An 18120-nucleotide genomic window follows, 5' to 3' on the forward strand; every position below is an offset into this window, starting at 1 on the left:
AGTGAAGCCATGTAGTATTCTTCATTTTCAAAGTGAAAATAGTATAGAAGAACCCAATAGCATCAAGTGAAGAGTATAGTCTGATAATAATCTAGTTATCTAGATTATTAGGGTAAGTAGGAAAATGCTGCTTTAATTTAAAATGTGTGGCATAGTGAAGCATCTCTAAAAAGTACATGTAGACAGATATCTCTGAAGTTTGATGAGCTGTGCATGTGATAGCAAATGAGTATTCTGAATAATGAATCTCTTAGCTATAGAAATCATACTGTTCTTGTTAAGAGTTGGATGCACAGAACCAGATCAGGAAAATATGTTTGCTTAGTTGAGAGCTTATCATAGCAGGGTACCATTCTGAAGTGCTGTGGAAAGAAATGCTGTGTAACTTGATAGAAATCCAGTGCCAGAGTCCTTTTAATTTTTATTTTAATTACTTAGATTAGTCTCTAACAGTAGCTTTGCATCATCTTTTTCAGCATAACTGCTTGACAGCTGTTTAGTAATGTACAAAGGAATTTAGAGATGACTGCTGGGAGATTCTTTCAGTATAATATTTCGGGGCTGAAGCAGCTCAAATCCCATAGCTTCAGAGCTGTATTCCATGAATGCTGCACCAGTAAGAACATTTTTAATTCTTGAATTTCTTTTGAATGCTCAAAAAATGTAGCCATTCTGGTGTTTTTTTGATGTTCTTTTAAATTTATTTTAAGGTAAGAAATGAAGAAAGGTTATCGCAGCCCACTTAGGGGAAAAAGGTGATATCTGAGGCTGACTGAGAAAGGGCTACTGCATTTGGCTAATTCTCAAAATTCTATTTGAATGCTAGAGAGCTGTATATGGCAAAGTGGTCTTTGTATGTTGTACCACGATGTTCCTGCCTATTACAGTACTGACAAGGGATTTTGTATTGACTAATACAACTATTAAAAGCAAAAGCTACCTTTCTTATCTATATTCTAAGACCATTGCCCTCAATGTCTTTGTTCTTTCTACAATGCAAAATTGTGGTTATGTGCCTTATCACACTTTCATACTTGTGCGAAAGTGCTAGGGTTGGGGTTTGTATTTTCATTCTTTTATGCTTTCTAGAGTAAACCATAGTGAGCCTGGGCTTCATAGGTCTGTTTGCCATTTTAGGAGAGATTTAGCTTACATAGACTGTTTTACGTGTGATGCTGAATGCAGGCAACAGTATGGATGAAAACTGTATTGATGCAACAACAACTAGTAATCAAATAATCCCAGTTCTTAGAAAGGAGCTGAGCTGCTGTGGAATGTGGGAGAGGGAAGGAAAAGGCATTGACCCACTTGTTCAGTGATGTCTGTTGTCCTCTTTCTATTCAGTCCACGTAGGTAGGCTTGTACAGCTTTTTAGAAGCTGGAATTTTGAAATGTATGAAGCATACCTTTAACCTTTTATATCTTGCAGCAATCGTCTTTCTTATGGATCAATCTTGTGTAATTTATTAGTAGGAAGGATTACAGTTGCTTTAAGTGTGATGTTAGCAAACAAACAATGGGAAGGAGCAAAGCTCTTTCTTGCATATTCAGATGTATTGAGGGGGTTGCCAGTTAGACTGATGGGTTGGTTAGACTCATTTCTGGGAACTGAGTTCCTGAAGCCACATGAGGATGTGCATGTTAGTGTTTTCAGATGTCTGTTTCCGTGTGAATGATTTGTGTTTAAGGGCCTGGGTAGAACATAATTTTTAGTAAACATTTCAGAGAGCTGATTTATAGGAGGAAAACCATCTGTTGCTAGGAAAAATAAGGAGTGTATGTGGCAGTAGTGTTTGAATTCAGACTGAAAAATTTAGGAACTGAACAGTGGTAGATTTTTTTTTGTCTCCTATATAACAGCAACTGTATTGGAAGTTAACAGGCCACAAATATATGTTGTCTATTAGCTTGTAATCCTTCTTTTAGTAGAGATAGTTATATGATGTGCAACAAGGACAATAAATTCAAATAATCTGACTCAGATTCTGACAAACCTGTGACATCTAGTTGATTAAGACTTCATGAATTCGAAGTGCATGTTGGGTAATTTTTTTGACACCTATTTACAGTATAACTTTTACTTTTGAAATTGTGTAAGGACTTTATGTACGGAATAGGTCTTTTGTGGCACGTGTTGTTTGCTGCTGTAAGAATATTGAAGCAACTACTTAATATCTAACTGATACTGTGGATGTTGCTGAATTTATTTTCATTATAAATTCCTCTTGTATTATAGATTTGATATTTTAATAAAATTCAGTGTTTTTGTGGAAAAATTAGCAAATGTGAGAGTTTTGGTGTTAGAGTAGTACATTAGCATACGTCATGATGGTCATGTACTGCTGGTAGGAGTTTTAGAAACTTACAATAATGACTCTTTTGTTTTTTTTCTTGGCTACCGTTTCTTTTTCAGGTATGTAAAACTTCACTGAGTTTCTCTCCTTTTTTCCCCTGTAGTTGCATGTGATGTTTGTTAACTCCTTTTTTCTCTCCCTACCTGAACTTAGTTTGGAAATACTATTAGAAGTTACATGTCTCAGTATATATGCAGCACTTTGCACAATAGTAAAATTCTAATAAGTACATGTAAAGTTGTTTGTGAGTATTAGAGTAATCACCATCCAGTAGAAAGTATGCTGCCTAGAGTAACAGAAGGTCGTAATGTTCTTTTGGATGTAGGTAATAGTGTATTAGTTCACTTAAATGTAACATATTTTAGAGTTTAAGAGTAATTTGTTTATATGTAATTTTTCTCTCTTTTTATTACACTGCTTTCCCAGCAAGGACAAGTTTGGAAGGTTTGCAAAGCTTTTCACCTTCCCTTTGCCCGCTTGCCCGCTTTCAGAATCGGTCTCATACTCCATGACTTCTGTCTCTACAGTCCACAACTCAGTCATAGAAATCAATGTGGAAAAGTTTTTAAATGAGCTGTCATTTGAGTTCGCTATGTTGCGTAGAAATGCCTAGCATGTAATTTAGTTTTGCATGAGACACGAAACTCCTTTGCAAATCCCTATGAGGACTATAAAACTAAATGAATATTTGAGAAAAAATACAATTTGAGGACAAGTTTTGTCATGTAAGTAATGCTGTTTTTAGTATGTTTCTTCAAACTAAGTGGTATAGCATGGCTTGCTAGTCAGAGTAGTTGAGTAGTGTGTCTGACAGCACGCACTGTAGCTGGCAAAAGTAGGTGCTTTGTCATTTGTCTGTCCACAGAAGCTGTTCTGATATGTCTACCTAACTTAAGAGACTTAACACTTAGTTGTGACTTCTGTTCAAATCGAAATTTAATGAAATTTCTTGATTACTGCTTTTAAAGCACAGCCTATGCTACTGTAGGAGTAAAGAAAATGAGCAAAACTTGAGTTCTTAATCTAAGGAAATAGGCAAGTACTGGTGGTTTTACTGTGGGTTGGATAATTGTCTTGCAGTTAACAATTTAAAGAAAAAATAAATGCAGATTCGTGGGGCTTATAGTTTTGTTTCACAAAGGATAGTTTAATCATTTAATGTGCCCAGCACTGTCCTCCACAGATGATGACATGATTGAATCTTCTAACAGTTTATTAACTCCAGATGAATACAACACTACCTCAAACCAGGAATAGCATTAAAAGGAAACCATTTTTTTTCTCCTTCTTTTAGGATTGCGTTTTTTCCCTCACTGCTGTTCTGCACTAACTGCTTTGATACTCCATGCATCTTTTTCAGTAGAAGAGCATCTCTGTACTGTTTCCCATTGCATATTTCAGCTGTGACAGTCCCTGCACTTTGCCTTTCATTTTATCACCTGCTCACTAAAAACAAACAAACAAAAAAAGAATCTTTCTAGTTTGTCTTCAGATTTGCAACTATCGCTTAGCTTTAGATGTATGATTGTGGTTTTACTTCATTTTTTATTGTATTTTTTTATAGGCATGTGGTGACCCCAAAGCCAAACCATCCTATCTTATTGACAAAAACCTGGAATCTGCTGTCAAATTCATAGTCAGGAAGTTTCCAGCAGTAGAAACACGCAACAACAATGTAAGTAACCAAATGGCTATATAAGTATTTTTCTCAATACTCTTCAGCGCTTGTTGCTTAAATCTGAAAGGTTTTATGTGTTCTTATAAAGCATCTGATGCTGACAGTTGCAGTTGGAATATAGTTGTTGATTCAAATATTTGACAGGATACTTTAGAAAGAACTATCTCCAAAGGGAGAATTTTATACTGTAATTCTGGATTGGTTTTGTTAGGGTAGGACACTTTCTGGTTTTCTTTTTACCTACTGTCTTCTGTCCCATTTCAAAGAATTGTCAATGGGAAGTAATCCTTGAAAAAATCATGCCTTGCTTTGATAGCAGAAATTCTTGGTGACCAGACTGATTGCAGAAAATGGAAGTTGCATAACTTTATTTGTGATGAGACCTGACCAGCGGATCAATAAAAGGCACCTGACTGCAAAGTGGGAAAATGTGCTTGTACTTTATGGGTGCTGGTACCTTACAGGTGCCCTTGCTTATGGGGTCAGTCCCTGTGGGAATACATAGTGCTTTAGTGTGTAAGGAGAAACCTTGTGAAGTAAATACAATTGTTTGCTCTTCAGATGTAGTGAGTTCAGTTGCAGTACGAAATTATTTTTCACCCTTTTGAGTGATCCAGTATTGCTGAATTTGACTTTGTAGCCTTTTAGAGATAATAAAGACTATTAGATTACAGGTAGGCATTTTCGCAGGTGATGCACACTTGTTTCTCTGTTTCAGTTTGAAAGTCAAGGGAAAGATTTTTGTTTTACCTGCTTATATTTCTTTCCAAAGGTGGAAAGTGGAGGTAGGTGTTGGGTTTGCATGTTCCCTGCATGCAACTACTTGCATGTGTGTTTGAGAGGTTTAGACTTGCTTTAAAGCATTCAGGTTTCTGCAGAATGGTAGTGGTAGTAGTAGTGGGAATAGTTAGTTTCTTTTACAATGCCAACTAGAATTTCTATGTAATGTCTCCAGTAATACCAATGGAAAAAAAAAAAGGGAGAAAAACTTTCCCTTATGGAGGAAACATGCTTTGTTACTTCAAAATTTGTACGTGTTTTGTACTGTTTAATACTGCTCATCTTTGCATTGAATCTGATTGTGTTAGTAACAAATATGGCAAATTCTCTATCAAGTTTATATAAAAATGGTAAACCCTTTAAACCATGTTTGGTAAATGTTTCCATATTCTCTAAACTGCAGTGGCAGATCTACTATTAAAAGTAAAATGTAGTTGCGTGTATGCTCTATATGTCTTCCGGATGTTGATTATGAATTTGGAGCTTAACTAATGATAGATATTTTAGGATTTGGTAGTGTGAAGTCTATGGAAAGAGATCAAAGCTAACTTGATATGTTTTGACAATCACCGTTTCTAAAATAGGACACGCTCATAATGTTTTGTCATTGCCTTGTGTTTATTTACCATGAGCCAGCCAGGCCTGTGTTTATTAAGCACAGTTATCGAAAGCCTACCCTTCTTAAGTATGAGCACAGTTTAAAGTCGGAATTTTGAGTTCTAGCAATAGGCAGCTGGGGTTTCCCTCCATTGCAGTCAGAGCTGATAGCAGTTTGCTTGTCTTGGTTACTTACAGATGTTTTCCTATAGAGTGTTGTATCACCCGAAAGAAACCTTTACCCATAACACATACCTAATGAGACAAAAGCCATGTCATATGCAGATAAAGTTCTAGTTTGATGTAAGATAAATTTTTGTTCATAAACCTTAGCTTAAAAAAGATGTAAGCATCTAGCTTCTGGTCAGGAAGGTGTTCCCCTGCTTGCTCCTCATTTGTCTCCCTCCTCCTACTGGCCAACAACCAGCTCACCATATAGTAGGAGGACATGCCAGTGAGTTCCTTCAGTAGGGAAACTAGAGATTTAAAAGGGCAAGAAGGTTACTGGAACAGGGGCACATCAATTAATGAAGTATTACGAAGGATTATTGCAGGGGAAATAGTTGAGAAATCATAACCTGTGCTTCCTCCTTGCAGTGAAAATTCCAGGACAGCCTTTCAGGAAGGGGTTTGGATTTTGTACGTTGAACTGCAACAGTTGCCATTGCTTGGCATTGTGCATCTATACAGTTAGTAGTACCTATTGACATATCGGTAGGTGATGTTGCCAAACAAGCTTGCATTCGGTTGGAGAATAGGTAACGCCTGCTTTTCTTTTTCTTTTTTTTTGACCTATTTTTAGCTGTTTGTTTTTTCTTGGGTATCTGTCATTTACAGTGTTTTGTGTCTCAGAGGTGAACAACACATTTTATTGAAGAGTATGAGCAGTGTCTACTGTAATCAGATGGTGAAAGCCTGAAAAGATGCTGAAAAGCCTGCATTTTTATTCTTTTGAAACAAGTGATTGTTGTTTGCTATTGATAGCTTTTACATCTTTATTCACAAAAAATACAGCTCCTAGATTTGTTCTTCCTTCAGTGTTCGACATGCTGAGTCAGACTAGAACCATGTCTGACAATCACTGATTTTCAACATTGTACCAAGAGTGAAAGTGTATGAGCAGTAAAGTGCCTGATGAATCCTTGCTGACCAGGCTGAAAAATAAAATGGAGTAGTTCATCTTCCAAAGGATCGATTCTAGATAACTCTGAACCTCATCAGTTCATAACTCACTCTCTCCTGTTGTCTGAGGGTAGTCCCTGGGATCTCTTACACTTGCCCTCTCTTCTTCAATCACCATTGTGAACCATATAACCATGAAAACATGAAGACTGAGCTCTTAAATCAACTGTTAATGATGTTGGTGAGCAATGTAGTATTGCTTAATAGTATGAAATACTTGCAAAGGAGGGAATGTGTGTAAACAAAAGAAGGGATTGACAAAGTGAGAAACAAACATTTTAGAGTCCCATTTGAAAAGGAAACTATATAATAATACAAAGTATCTATTTCTGTGTTTGGGAAACCTTAGTGTTTATATTTATTTTAAATTGTCTAAAGCTTTATTTTGAAAAAGCTGCCTAAGCTGCAGAAGCCTTCCAAAAAGTTTCATATCACCATCATTCTTGGTCAGATCAGTGATCTGATTGTGCTAGTGTTGACTCAGGGTAACACTTATTTTTACTGAATTTCCTTGACTAACTTCAGAAGAAAAATTCCAAAATAAGGGATGCAGAAGCAGCCTGATTTTTCCGAAGGCTTTTTAGACCTCATAGTCTTATAAGGCATACAGGCAAGGTATCTCACCACAGAGAAATCAAAAGAGAACATACTGAACTCCAAAAAAATGTAGGACTTAAGAATTACTCTCTTCTCAGTCAGTGCTGACATTAAATGCCATTGTAAGAGCAGAATAAAATACTTCACGATGCGGAACTGGAGATGCAGGGAGAAAAGGCATAGATTTTTCTGTAGATTGTGGGTAGGGTCAGACAAACCTGCTGTCTGCACAGGTAAAGCTTTGTGTGTGTGTGTGTGATGGAGCTAGCTGCCTTTCTGCCTTTCAAAACACCACATATGGGAAGTAGTGAGAATATATGCCTTCTTTCTTGAACATATGTTTTTCTTTTACTCAGATTGCTCCTCAGCAATTTCCTTGTAGAAAGGAAAAACTTCCTATATTTTTAAATGTTTCCTGGAGAAGCTGAGGCTTAGTCATTGCTTAGTGGTAAGCAGACCAGTGAAACATCACTCAGAAGTTTGTAAGTGTGTGGTTAGTGGGAGAAATGTCCATGTTTTCCAGGTACTGCTAATCTTCATCTTTTAGTGGCTAACTTCCCAGTATTGTTCATATCAATTCTGTTGTGTTTTCTATTGACTACACATTCAGTTTCTTAGGAGATAGTATTTTGAGGGTTTATTTACCTGATTTAACTGTAGTAATTTTTGGCTGTATTGTGTCAGTGGGGACTGGAAATAAGAGCATATGAGAGTAGAGTATAAGCAATGTGAGCATTTCCAGCCTGCCTGGGTTAGGATCTGTAGATGTGAATTAGTTCACTTTACATTTTATTTACTTTTTGTTCATGGGTATGTTGGTTTTTTCCTTTTAGATCCCAGTATGTATGTTTGGTCAGCTGCTTGTGTCTTTCACAGGTTCACTTCATAGTGAGCTGGTTGCATAGCAAATTAGCTGGATGTGGGAGAGGTGTTGTGGGCACAGAGTGGCTGGATCTCCTTGTTGAAAGCTTATTAGAAGACATTAACTCATGCTTCTATAGTAAAATTATTGAAATAGGTACTTTATCTTGATTTATTTGTGATAGCTGCTTCCAATAATTAGTCTTTTTTAAAACACTCAACTAAATACAAGTAATCATTTGCTTTTGAAAGTATTCCTTTCAGTTCCCCCAAGGGGTGCAGTGCCTGAAGGAAAATGTCATTTGTTTGTTTCTAATGAAGCCTTTAATATTGTAATTTGCACAGTGCTAGTGAAGATAATTTAGAAATTCTTTTCTGAGAAAAAATAACATTGGGGTCTCAGCTGTGCTGCCTCATATATTGGTAATCCTTTTTCAGTAGGGAACAGTCATTTATTTTTGAGGAAATTTTATGGTCATTAACACCTATGGCAGCTGGTTTCTTAAGAGTAACTGAAAGTAACTTAAGTCCCTGAATTCAGTAAACTTTAATATTTTTCTCCAGCTTTCTGGAGTGCTAGATTTCTTGTATGGGAGATTTGATTTTTCAGATAACTTACTGCTTTCTTAAGCAATAAAAACCCAGCTCCCCATATTCTACCATAAAACTAACTGGCCTCCTGGCTGTGAAGACTAAAATGCTTTCCAGGTAAGAGGATTCTGTGCTTTTCTTGCATGGCTGCCTCTTCAACTCTGCTACTGCTCAAGGAACTTATAGTGCTGAAGGGACCACAAATGATGTTGATTTTCCAAAACTCAGAGTGATTTATTTTACAGGAGTTCCCCCTGGGCGAGTAAAGCCAGCTGATGAGTAACTAGTCTCTGTTCAACTTTGTACGAGCAGTTGAGATTTCTTACGCTTGAGAATAGGATGTACTAATGATAGTTTCAGAATAAACTGCAAAATATCTGCAACAAATAAAATTTTTTCTGCATTTTTACTAAAAAATCATTCAGAATTGAAATTGCTCTGCTAATGCCTTGCTCTGATAGAACCATACCTACTGTTCTGATTTTGCACGCAGTAGCATGTCTGATATCTTCAGCTGTGACCTGCGTAAGACTGACTTTGCAGCTTAAAATGACTTTTGCTATAATATAATCAGAGAATAGTATGTAAAACTTTTCAGCCTGACAGTCATTTGAAAGTGAGCGTTTTTTCATAGCGATTCCAAAAGGTAATGTGAAATCCTGAAATCTCTCTAAAATGTTTCATGAAACAGAATTGTCATAATGTAACTTATATTTTTTCAAAATCCTAAGTGCTGTCAGCAGTGATGTTTATATTCATGGTTTAACCCTTGATTGTGCATGAATTTGAGATGGAGTAGCATCCAAATACAATTTAATTTTTACTGTTATTTCTAATAAATCATTGTAGTACCCTGCTGTAAGTACATCGGTCCATATGAGTCACTTACCAAGGTAAACCAAACTAGTCATGTGCTTGCTCTTTTTGCTGAATAGTGTATGCAATACCTGCAAAGGAGTGAATGTGTGTAATACTTAACCTGTTTGCTTCATCCTTTGAAACTCTCTTTTTATTTGATGATTGACAACTTAAGAGCTTGGCCATTAAAAAAACAAAGCAGCAAGAAAACCTCATTAATACCTAAACAATATTTTAGTTAAGCAGTGTTACCGAAATGGCTTTCCAACAGTAGTTTTCACACATTTTAAATGAATAGTTCTTTCATGATTTCATGTCATAAATGTAAGTATGCAGGCAGCTAGAGACATATGTCCAAAACATTTTTATCTGTAGAACAGCACAGACAAGACTTTTATTCTGTAAATTGTTGCCTTGGAGATGTCGAGACCTGTGGCCAAAGCTTGTATGATATGATAATACGTAATGAGCCTAATGTAGGAATTACTGTATGAATTTATGTAAAAGTGAGAGAATAGGGAAACTGTTCCTTATGACTGACAGGTAGATCAGTTTTTAAAGAGGAGCCTCACTGTTCCATTAGTCTGCCATTATTAGTAATATCGTCAAACCTGGCAACAGTAACAGCTGTAGAGGCTCATGGGTGGCTATTTCCTTTTCAAAAGAGTTTACTTAGTGCTAGAAACTTGAAAAAAAACCCCAAAAATAGATATTGCAGTAGAAATACATTAGTTAGTAAACATGTTAAATATTCCATTGCATTTTTTTATGTGCAGCATGTCACTTCAGAGGCTGCTTTTAATTGGAAATAAGAAAACCAAGGACACATCCATCATTCTACAGTTAGTTTGCAGAATTTAAAACTGATTTTCTTCATTTGATTAGATCCTTCTCTCTCTCTCTTCCCACCATTCTGCTGTGGACTTTGTAGACACAGAACTTTGTTCAAATGAGTTGAATTTTTAAAATCTCCATCTAAAGACACTACAGGTGGCAAGCTTAGTAAGTATAATAAATGACAGTAAGAATACTGATAGTGATTATTTACCCCTGTCCCCAGAATTTTAACAGACAGAATTTGTGACACTGCTTTTTGGAGCTTATATTCCAGTTAGTAAGATAAAGTTGATGGTGTTTTCTCTGAGGACATTGTAATATCTATGGTGTTGGTTTGTAGAAAACAAATACAAGTGTTTAATATTCATATTTGCAGGAAAAATATCACACTGATATAAGAAGGAGAAAATGCCCCTACCTACCATCTATTCCTGGATCATGAAATAAGACATTTATTCACATACTACTACTACCAGTCAAATAAATATAAAATAGTTACAGAACTACAGTTATACTCTGGTTTTGCACAGATAAAACTCTCTGAACAACCTTTTCTAGTTGTCTCATGTTTTTCCTGTGCCTTCATATTAAATTTGTTATTTATTCACATTGTTAATATGCCAGCGTCTGTGTCATTACTTTCTTGTCTCTGAGCCATTGTGTTCATGTAAGCTTTAAGTGAAGCTGTCTTGCACTTGCTGATTCGGTTTTTGCTTCTTTTAATGTGCTTCTTTTAATGTACTTTCTCTGTGTACATAATCAGTTATGTAAAGATTTTGGGAGTTTAGTATGAAGAAAGAAAGGCACAAGACAACTTGGTAAAGATCAGTTCCTTCTCTTGTAGGTAATGTATTTGATAAAGCGTCAGCTTCACTCTCTGGTATTTAAAATCCCCATTTATAAATAATATTCAAATATGATTGGAGATGTGGTATTCTGTTAATAGACAAACTAAATTACTCGAGATAAATTATTTCAATTTTTTGATGTTGCTATATGATGCTAAAATTTCTACAACTTTTCCTATGTCTTAAATCTAATTTACCTCATTCAACAAAAATACTGTTGTCCTTGTTGATATAATTTTTACTTCAAATTCTTTAAATAAAAGACTTATGTCTTTTATGTCTTTATATCAACAAGGCATGGTTAGCTATAGGGAAAATAATCTTTTGATGCTAGTAATGTTTTAAGAGCTATTTCTTCAGTTTACCATATTTTAAAACTTTTGTTGAATATTAGAAACACAAATGTTTGCTGATAAATTGAATTGCAGACTAAGGAAAAAAGCCTCAAACAAATACAAAATAATATAGTGCTAGCTATTTCTAAACAGCTGTTAGGAAATTAGTAATGGAAAGTTTTGTTGCAGTGGGTGTGGAAAGAGCCTACACACCCGCATTCCTGAGTGATGCAAACAAACATCCAAGACCCTACATGCTGTAAGCTGTACTTTAAACATCACTGATCAGGCTGTGCTGTATGAATTGAACTGTTTGTACCCTACTGATTTAACAGTGATTACAGCTGATATATTGTTTTACTTGGATATTAATATTTTAAATAAAAGTTTGCTGACGCCTTTAACACTCAGAGTTCAAAGAATGATCACCTTAACTCTGCGTGAAAGTTTTAGCATCATTTAAGTATAAATATTTCTGGGAATACAGGTAACTAGTTAACAGGGCACAGCAGTGATTCCTTAGTTGTTGGTTGAGTGTCATGAATACCTCCCTATATTCTCTTATTAAATGTACAGCTTCACAGAATTTCTGAAAAAAGATTGTTTCTATTGCAAGCACAGTTCCCAGCACCATCTCTTTTTTTGCCTTATCTCCCCACTTCATGTATTGTGGCCCAAATGTGTTGTGGCTTTGAAATTGTCCTGGCCACCAGAAGTGGACACTCAGTTGCTATTTGTTATACCAAACATGAGTGTCATGTACAACAACCTATAATCCTGATTGTCTCCCATAGCATTGCACCTTGTTTAGTGTGAGTTAGGATTGCAGTAGGAACAAGGTTTTAAAGCATATGTGCAGTTGTAATGCAAGTTTTGGTTTTGTCATCATCCTGCACTAGCTCAAATTCATCCAATTCATGCTTGTGGTAGTTGCCCAGAAACAAACCCTCTTTCTGCTTGGTGTTCTAAAAACAAATCACTTGCAATAAATAGTTTAAACAACACGGTCAGGATGAAGATTAAAACCAAGCATCTTAGGTGATGAATGTTCATTGTATAAGAACCATTGACTGACAAGGCAGCCCTGAAAGTACAAAGCAATCTTTCCTCTGGGGAGGTCCCCAGTATAGATGCAAGTTGGCCTGAAGGTGTACTGGAGCTGTGCAGACCTGCAGGAGCCCTAGACTCTGCGCCTGATGATGCTGGATCCTTCATTCTCTGAGCACAAGGCAGTTAAACTTTAAGGTATACGCTGGGAAAGGTAGTGGCGAATTCATACTGAGAATCAAAATACAATTCATAGGACTTAGACTTGAAAAGAGATTTTTGTACAGCGGCAGTTTAAATGGAAATAACCTATTTCCTAGTGCATGAGATTATCAGGAGAAGTCACAAAATAAACACATGTACTTGCACCCATTTTTCATTTAAGTCCCAGCTGATGATTATGTGAAAGAAACTTAAATATTATATAGGGCAGGCATTCAAAGTCAGGCCTTCAGAGTTAAATCCTTTGCACTGGTTTAAGAGTAGACAGGAGTATTCTACAATGTAGCCATTGCAGTTTGCTCATAACTCTCTATATGCCTATCTTCCTTGGCTGTAATGGAAGTCTTACGGCTCAAGGCTTCCAAAAATCATAATTGCGTTAAAAAATTCAGAGGAAAGAAGCAAAAATTATCTTATATATGATACACAGTAGTGGTCCAGGCAGTTGTCTTTTTTTTTTTTTTATTTAGAGGAATTTTAGTGCTTTATGTGAAACTGAGAACACAGAGCACAGCTTTATAGAGGGAGATGAGGAAGTGTGTTCACTTCTAACCTCTCATGAAAATAAGCTAACCAATTTAAAACAATTTATTTAATCTTTCTTAAAATTGATTGCTCTTGCTGAGAAGAAAATCCTATTTAACTTGATCAGTCTTTAATTTAAAATCTTGCAGCTTTTTGGAGGGCGCTTTTTCATATTTAGTGTTATGGCTGCTTTAACTCATTTCAGTTCATATATCAGGAAGGAGACTTAATTTGTAGCTGGATATTGCAAGTTAAATAATTGGATTCTTGCAGTGCTGTGACACTAATACATAGATAAACAGAATGGCTGTTCAGTAGCAGCTGCTTTTTTGTGTGTGTTCTAAATTGTAATTGTTTAAGTGATGTGTGGTTCCTCCAGAAAATTTTGAAAAGTATGGAAATTAAATGATATTTCATTGTCTGTTTAAAAAACAACAAAAAAATCCATGTGAGCTATTTTCTGCCTTTGTATTCACATTTGCCTCTTCCATTTTATCCACCAGTGTCTAACGCTAGTGTTTTGCTTCCTTTTTTGTTTCTTTATTTTGTTGCTTTTGTTTGAATGTATTATTGTGTTTATATGGAACTGGTCAAAGAACCGTTACTGTATTTTATGTTTGTATCTACATTTTATTTTGCATGCTTAACGTGGCTTTGCCTGGATATTCTTTTTGGTAAGTTCAGAATTTAAAAGCATAATGTTTTTCTGTAGTAAAGTTTGTAACCTGCCACCTTCTTTTCTCCCACCTCCAGTAACATCATTATTTTTTTGTCATACTGATTTGTGCTCATGTACTGTTCTGCTTTTGCTAATTATACATATGATAACACTGTTTTCCTAACTACCCATTTTAAACTCTAGCTGAGCTAAAGAATACGACTTTGGTACTAATATGTACTAATTTGACTTTTATCTTCAAAGTATAGTTGGCAGCTGTTAAAATGATCTGTTCTGAGAACTCTGTGTGTATTTGAGACAAACAGAACCTCAGTCTTAGAAAACCATGTTAAGGCTTCTTTGCATAGCCGGGTGGTTACTCTGCACTTCACAGGTATTATTTGTCAGAAATCTTCTCAAGATCTTCTAAGAATAGCGTGCCTGTTTATGTTTCTCTTTTAGCAACAGCTCGCTCAGCTCCAGAAAGAAAAATCAGAGATTCTGAAGAACCTGGCATTATACTACTTCACATTTGTTGATGTTATGGAATTTAAGGTAAAGTGTTACAAATATGTCAAGTTGTTCTGTCACATCAGGTTTCTGTCTTTATTTATGAAATAACACTATAGAATGAAATAGCTGAACTTGTAGCTCTGTTCTTAAAAAAAAAAAAAATCAGTCTTCGTCAATTAGCATAGTAAAGTGATTTACTTAGATCTTCTTAAACTAAAGGTATTCCTTTGCTTTTCAAGGACCATGTTTGTGAGCTGCTGAACACTATTGATGTTTGCCAAGTCTTCTTTGATATTGTAAGTTTCTGGGTTTAAACTTTCAAATGCCACTTAAAAATGTTTCTAATCAGAGTCCTGTGTGAAGAATTAGAAGGACTTGTTTATGTTAGCCCGAGAAACATGACATCTCTAGTTATAAATGCAAGAGAAATAAAACCACTGTGATCTTCATATCTCTAACTTTTATAATTGCTTAAAATCAGAAGGTAGACCATTTTAAACAGGCTACTTATGGACAGTAGTAACAGCATTGTCTGTTACTAGACATATAAATCTTTCTGTAATTTTTGCTTTATTGCATCTGCAAACTAAATCTTAGGGTTTATTGTCACCTGTATGCTTAAGCCATGTGAGGTTCACGAGACAGGAAGTCGCTTCTGGTTGTCTAAAGCAAGTACAGAAGCAGCTAAAAGTGTTACATTTAAAAAAATAACACAGCTAAACCCCCAAACCTCACACCAACTAAACACCAAAAAAGCCCAAAATAAAACTTCACACATCTTTTCCTCTTGGTTTCAGCTTGCTTTCTTAATGTTCATAATGTCACCTTGCGAGTTTTAGTCATTATTCTGAATTTGGCTGACTTAGGTTCATAATATGAAAGAGGAGCAGGTATATGTCCTATGGAATGATGTTACCAGGCCAGTGGGATATGTGCTAGCTTTTTACATTACAGTCTTAGTGAAATATAATTCATAGGCAAAGTGCTTACTGACTGCTTAGTAACAGCCAAGAAAAGTTCTCTTATCTGTTAGCTAACCTGTGACACTTAAGCCTGGAAAGATTTATTTGCATGCTTGCTTCCATGAATGCAAACAGTTCTGGGGATTTGAGTGAATAAATTAAGATTATACAAAGTCTGTATGCAACTAGAACAAAAACTTTGTTCAAGGTAGTCCGTTGTATTTAAAAAATGCTGAAAATTGGTAGAAAGGTAAGGAAAAAGTTTTATGCTTGTTTCTAAAAGTTTTAGAATGACAATTTACTGTTTTTATCTCTAGACTGTAAACTTTGATTTAACAAAGAACTACCTAGATTTGATTATAACCTACACAACTCTAATGATATTGCTGTCTCGAATTGAAGAAAGGAAGGCTATCATTGGATTGTATAACTATGCCCATGAAATGACACATGGAGCAAGGTAAAAATCTGTTGTATAAGAAATGTGTATAATAATAATAATAATAATAACAGCTACACCTGAGTGAATTGTTTGTTGTTGCTTTTAGTGACAGAGAATATCCACGCCTTGGCCAGATGATTGTGGATTATGAAAATCCTTTAAAGAAAATGATGGAGGAATTTGTACCTCACAGTAAAGTATGTAACTACTTTTCATAGGCACACACTAACCTTAACTGAGAGAAGGAGAGATAAAAAAGTAAATATGCAAGAGTTTGTTTTGTCAAAGGCCGTTAGGTAGAAATTTTGCAGGAGATTTTATTTATAATGGATGTCTGGGGCTGGGGATTGATACCCTATTAAATAACAGAACCTATAAAAATACAGGAATGCTAAGACCCATTGGTAAGGTTCCAATTTATTCACCACAGATTAGAAATTGATTAAAAATTGTTGTGGATTATATGAGAATAACTACATTTGTGTTCTGTTTTGGTTTTTAGCTTGAAATTAAGGAGATTCTTAATGTTTCTATGAAACCAGTTTTTTGCTGGTTTACCATCCTGGATGAATGTATTTTTCTATTTTGTAACCTGAGGGTTTACCAAAGGGGTTTTTTGTCCTTAAACTGGGGCATCCTGGAGATCACCACTGCCTCTTTAATAATAGCTCCTATACTCAGAAGTTGACATTGTGTACCCTGCTCAGTTGACTTCACCAAGTTAAATGAACCCAATTACTTTAGCCTTTTCTGGACAAATGTTTTTAAGCTTGCACTCTTACACAGCTGGTTGTGCTGCAGTTCTGGGATGATTTATCTAGGCTGTATTTTCATATGACAATATCTTGGAAAAATGACAGAAGCCTTGCCAAAGTCAATGTATGTCCTGTTTATCACTTCCCATTTGTCCACTAGGCTTGCGGCTCTGTCAAAGGAAACTAGATTTGTTTGATCAGTACTGACCAACTGTTATTTATGAAGGTGTTATTTTCTAGGTGCTTGCAAATTGATTGCCTAACAACTTATTCTGGAATCTTTGGCAGGAGTTTACGTTAAATACTAAATTATTTCCTAAAGTTTTTAAGATTTGGGGTTTTTTTTTTTTCCTCTGTTTTTGAAGACTAGGTACTGGTTGTGTTTTCCTTCTCTAGTCCTCTTGAGATTTTTTTTAAATTTCCTTAAACTTTTTAAGATGGTCACTAGAAGTTCAGAGAGTTTTCCATCTACTCGTGTAAGTGCTCTGAAGTGAAATAGTTTTGAACACTTCTCATTTGTCTCAATAATCTGTAATCCTATTTTTGTTATACTTTCCTCTGCATGATTCCTGTCTTGTTAAGGCTTACTTAGCTAAGGATCTCATTTGCAATTAATATTTTCTTGTGCACATTTAAGCAAAGATGCTTAACTTTTCAGTATTATCTTTGTTCTTTTGTATTTAGTAGTGGACCAATCCTTTCCCTTGAAATGTGTTGTAAAGCCATGTTTCAGCCCAATTTTTGCGCTTCTGCTTATTCTGTGCTAGAGGTATAAATTGGGGTCAGAGATCCCTTCAGGCACCGTGCTATAGAAACACATACTTAGGTTGCATTCTCATGGAACTGCACACCTAAGTTGTCTTTTCATCATCTCACTACTTTGCAGTAAACCTGACAGTTGTTTAGTCCTTTAAATTAGCTTCAGCAGATGACTTTTTTATTTTGCCTGAGTGACCTTCTCTGCTGGCATAATGCCTAGACCTGGCTCCCTGAGGACTCATACAAGCACCAGTATTGATGCAAGACAGGCAAAAGGTGTAGGACCACACTTACTTAGATAAGCTTAATCTACTATGAAGATGCTCCTGTAGACAGTATCTGCTCAAAATAATTATAATTTGCTAGCAAAACGAAAGGATGTACTAAACGAAGTGGCAGAGAAGGGAATAACACAATAATTGGGATGCATGAATAAATAATGAACAACTTTTAGTTGTACATGGCAGACTTGTTGTCCCTATTGATTTTTTTTATGTCCTCTTAATTATCAACTCAGTGGTTTATAACTCTAATTGAAAAAAAAAAAAAATCAAACCCTTCTGTTTCTCTTCATCCTTCCCTTAGCCTGGAGTAGTCTTTTATATGTGAAATGAACTAGATGCAATGGGTTTTAACCTCAATTTTAATCTCAGAACTAGTTCTGTAAAACGTTTTGATTATTGTTAGTAATAACGCTGAGAAAGCAGCACTACTGATAT

The 18120-nt window shown here is 35.6% G+C and overlaps 1 protein-coding gene across 6 annotated transcripts in view; it reads left to right on the forward strand.

Moving 5' to 3' along the window:
- The first annotated feature begins 543 nt into the window (after nt 1-543).
- Nucleotides 544-18120, forward strand: part of NCKAP1 (NCK-associated protein 1) — a 53053-nt gene continuing 35476 nt past the window's right edge. For 2 of the 6 annotated variants that reach the window (XM_010583235.1, XM_010583237.1), the window contains exons 1-6: nt 544-616; nt 3919-4029; nt 14433-14525; nt 14723-14779; nt 15763-15905; nt 15994-16084. In XM_010583235.1, the coding sequence (XP_010581537.1) occupies nt 602-616; nt 3919-4029; nt 14433-14525; nt 14723-14779; nt 15763-15905; nt 15994-16084 (510 nt within the window). In that variant the 5' untranslated portion in view covers nt 544-601. Of the gene's footprint in view, nt 617-3918; nt 4030-14432; nt 14526-14722; nt 14780-15762; nt 15906-15993; nt 16085-18120 lie in introns of those variants that run through there. The other 4 variants (XR_775374.1, XR_775375.1, XM_010583236.1 and 1 more) reach the window with 3 other exon arrangements.

The sequence above is a fragment of the Haliaeetus leucocephalus genome, unplaced genomic scaffold (assembly GCF_000737465.1).
Source record: "Haliaeetus leucocephalus isolate CR32 unplaced genomic scaffold, Haliaeetus_leucocephalus-4.0 Scaffold880, whole genome shotgun sequence".
Classification (NCBI taxonomy): domain Eukaryota; kingdom Metazoa; phylum Chordata; class Aves; order Accipitriformes; family Accipitridae; genus Haliaeetus; species Haliaeetus leucocephalus.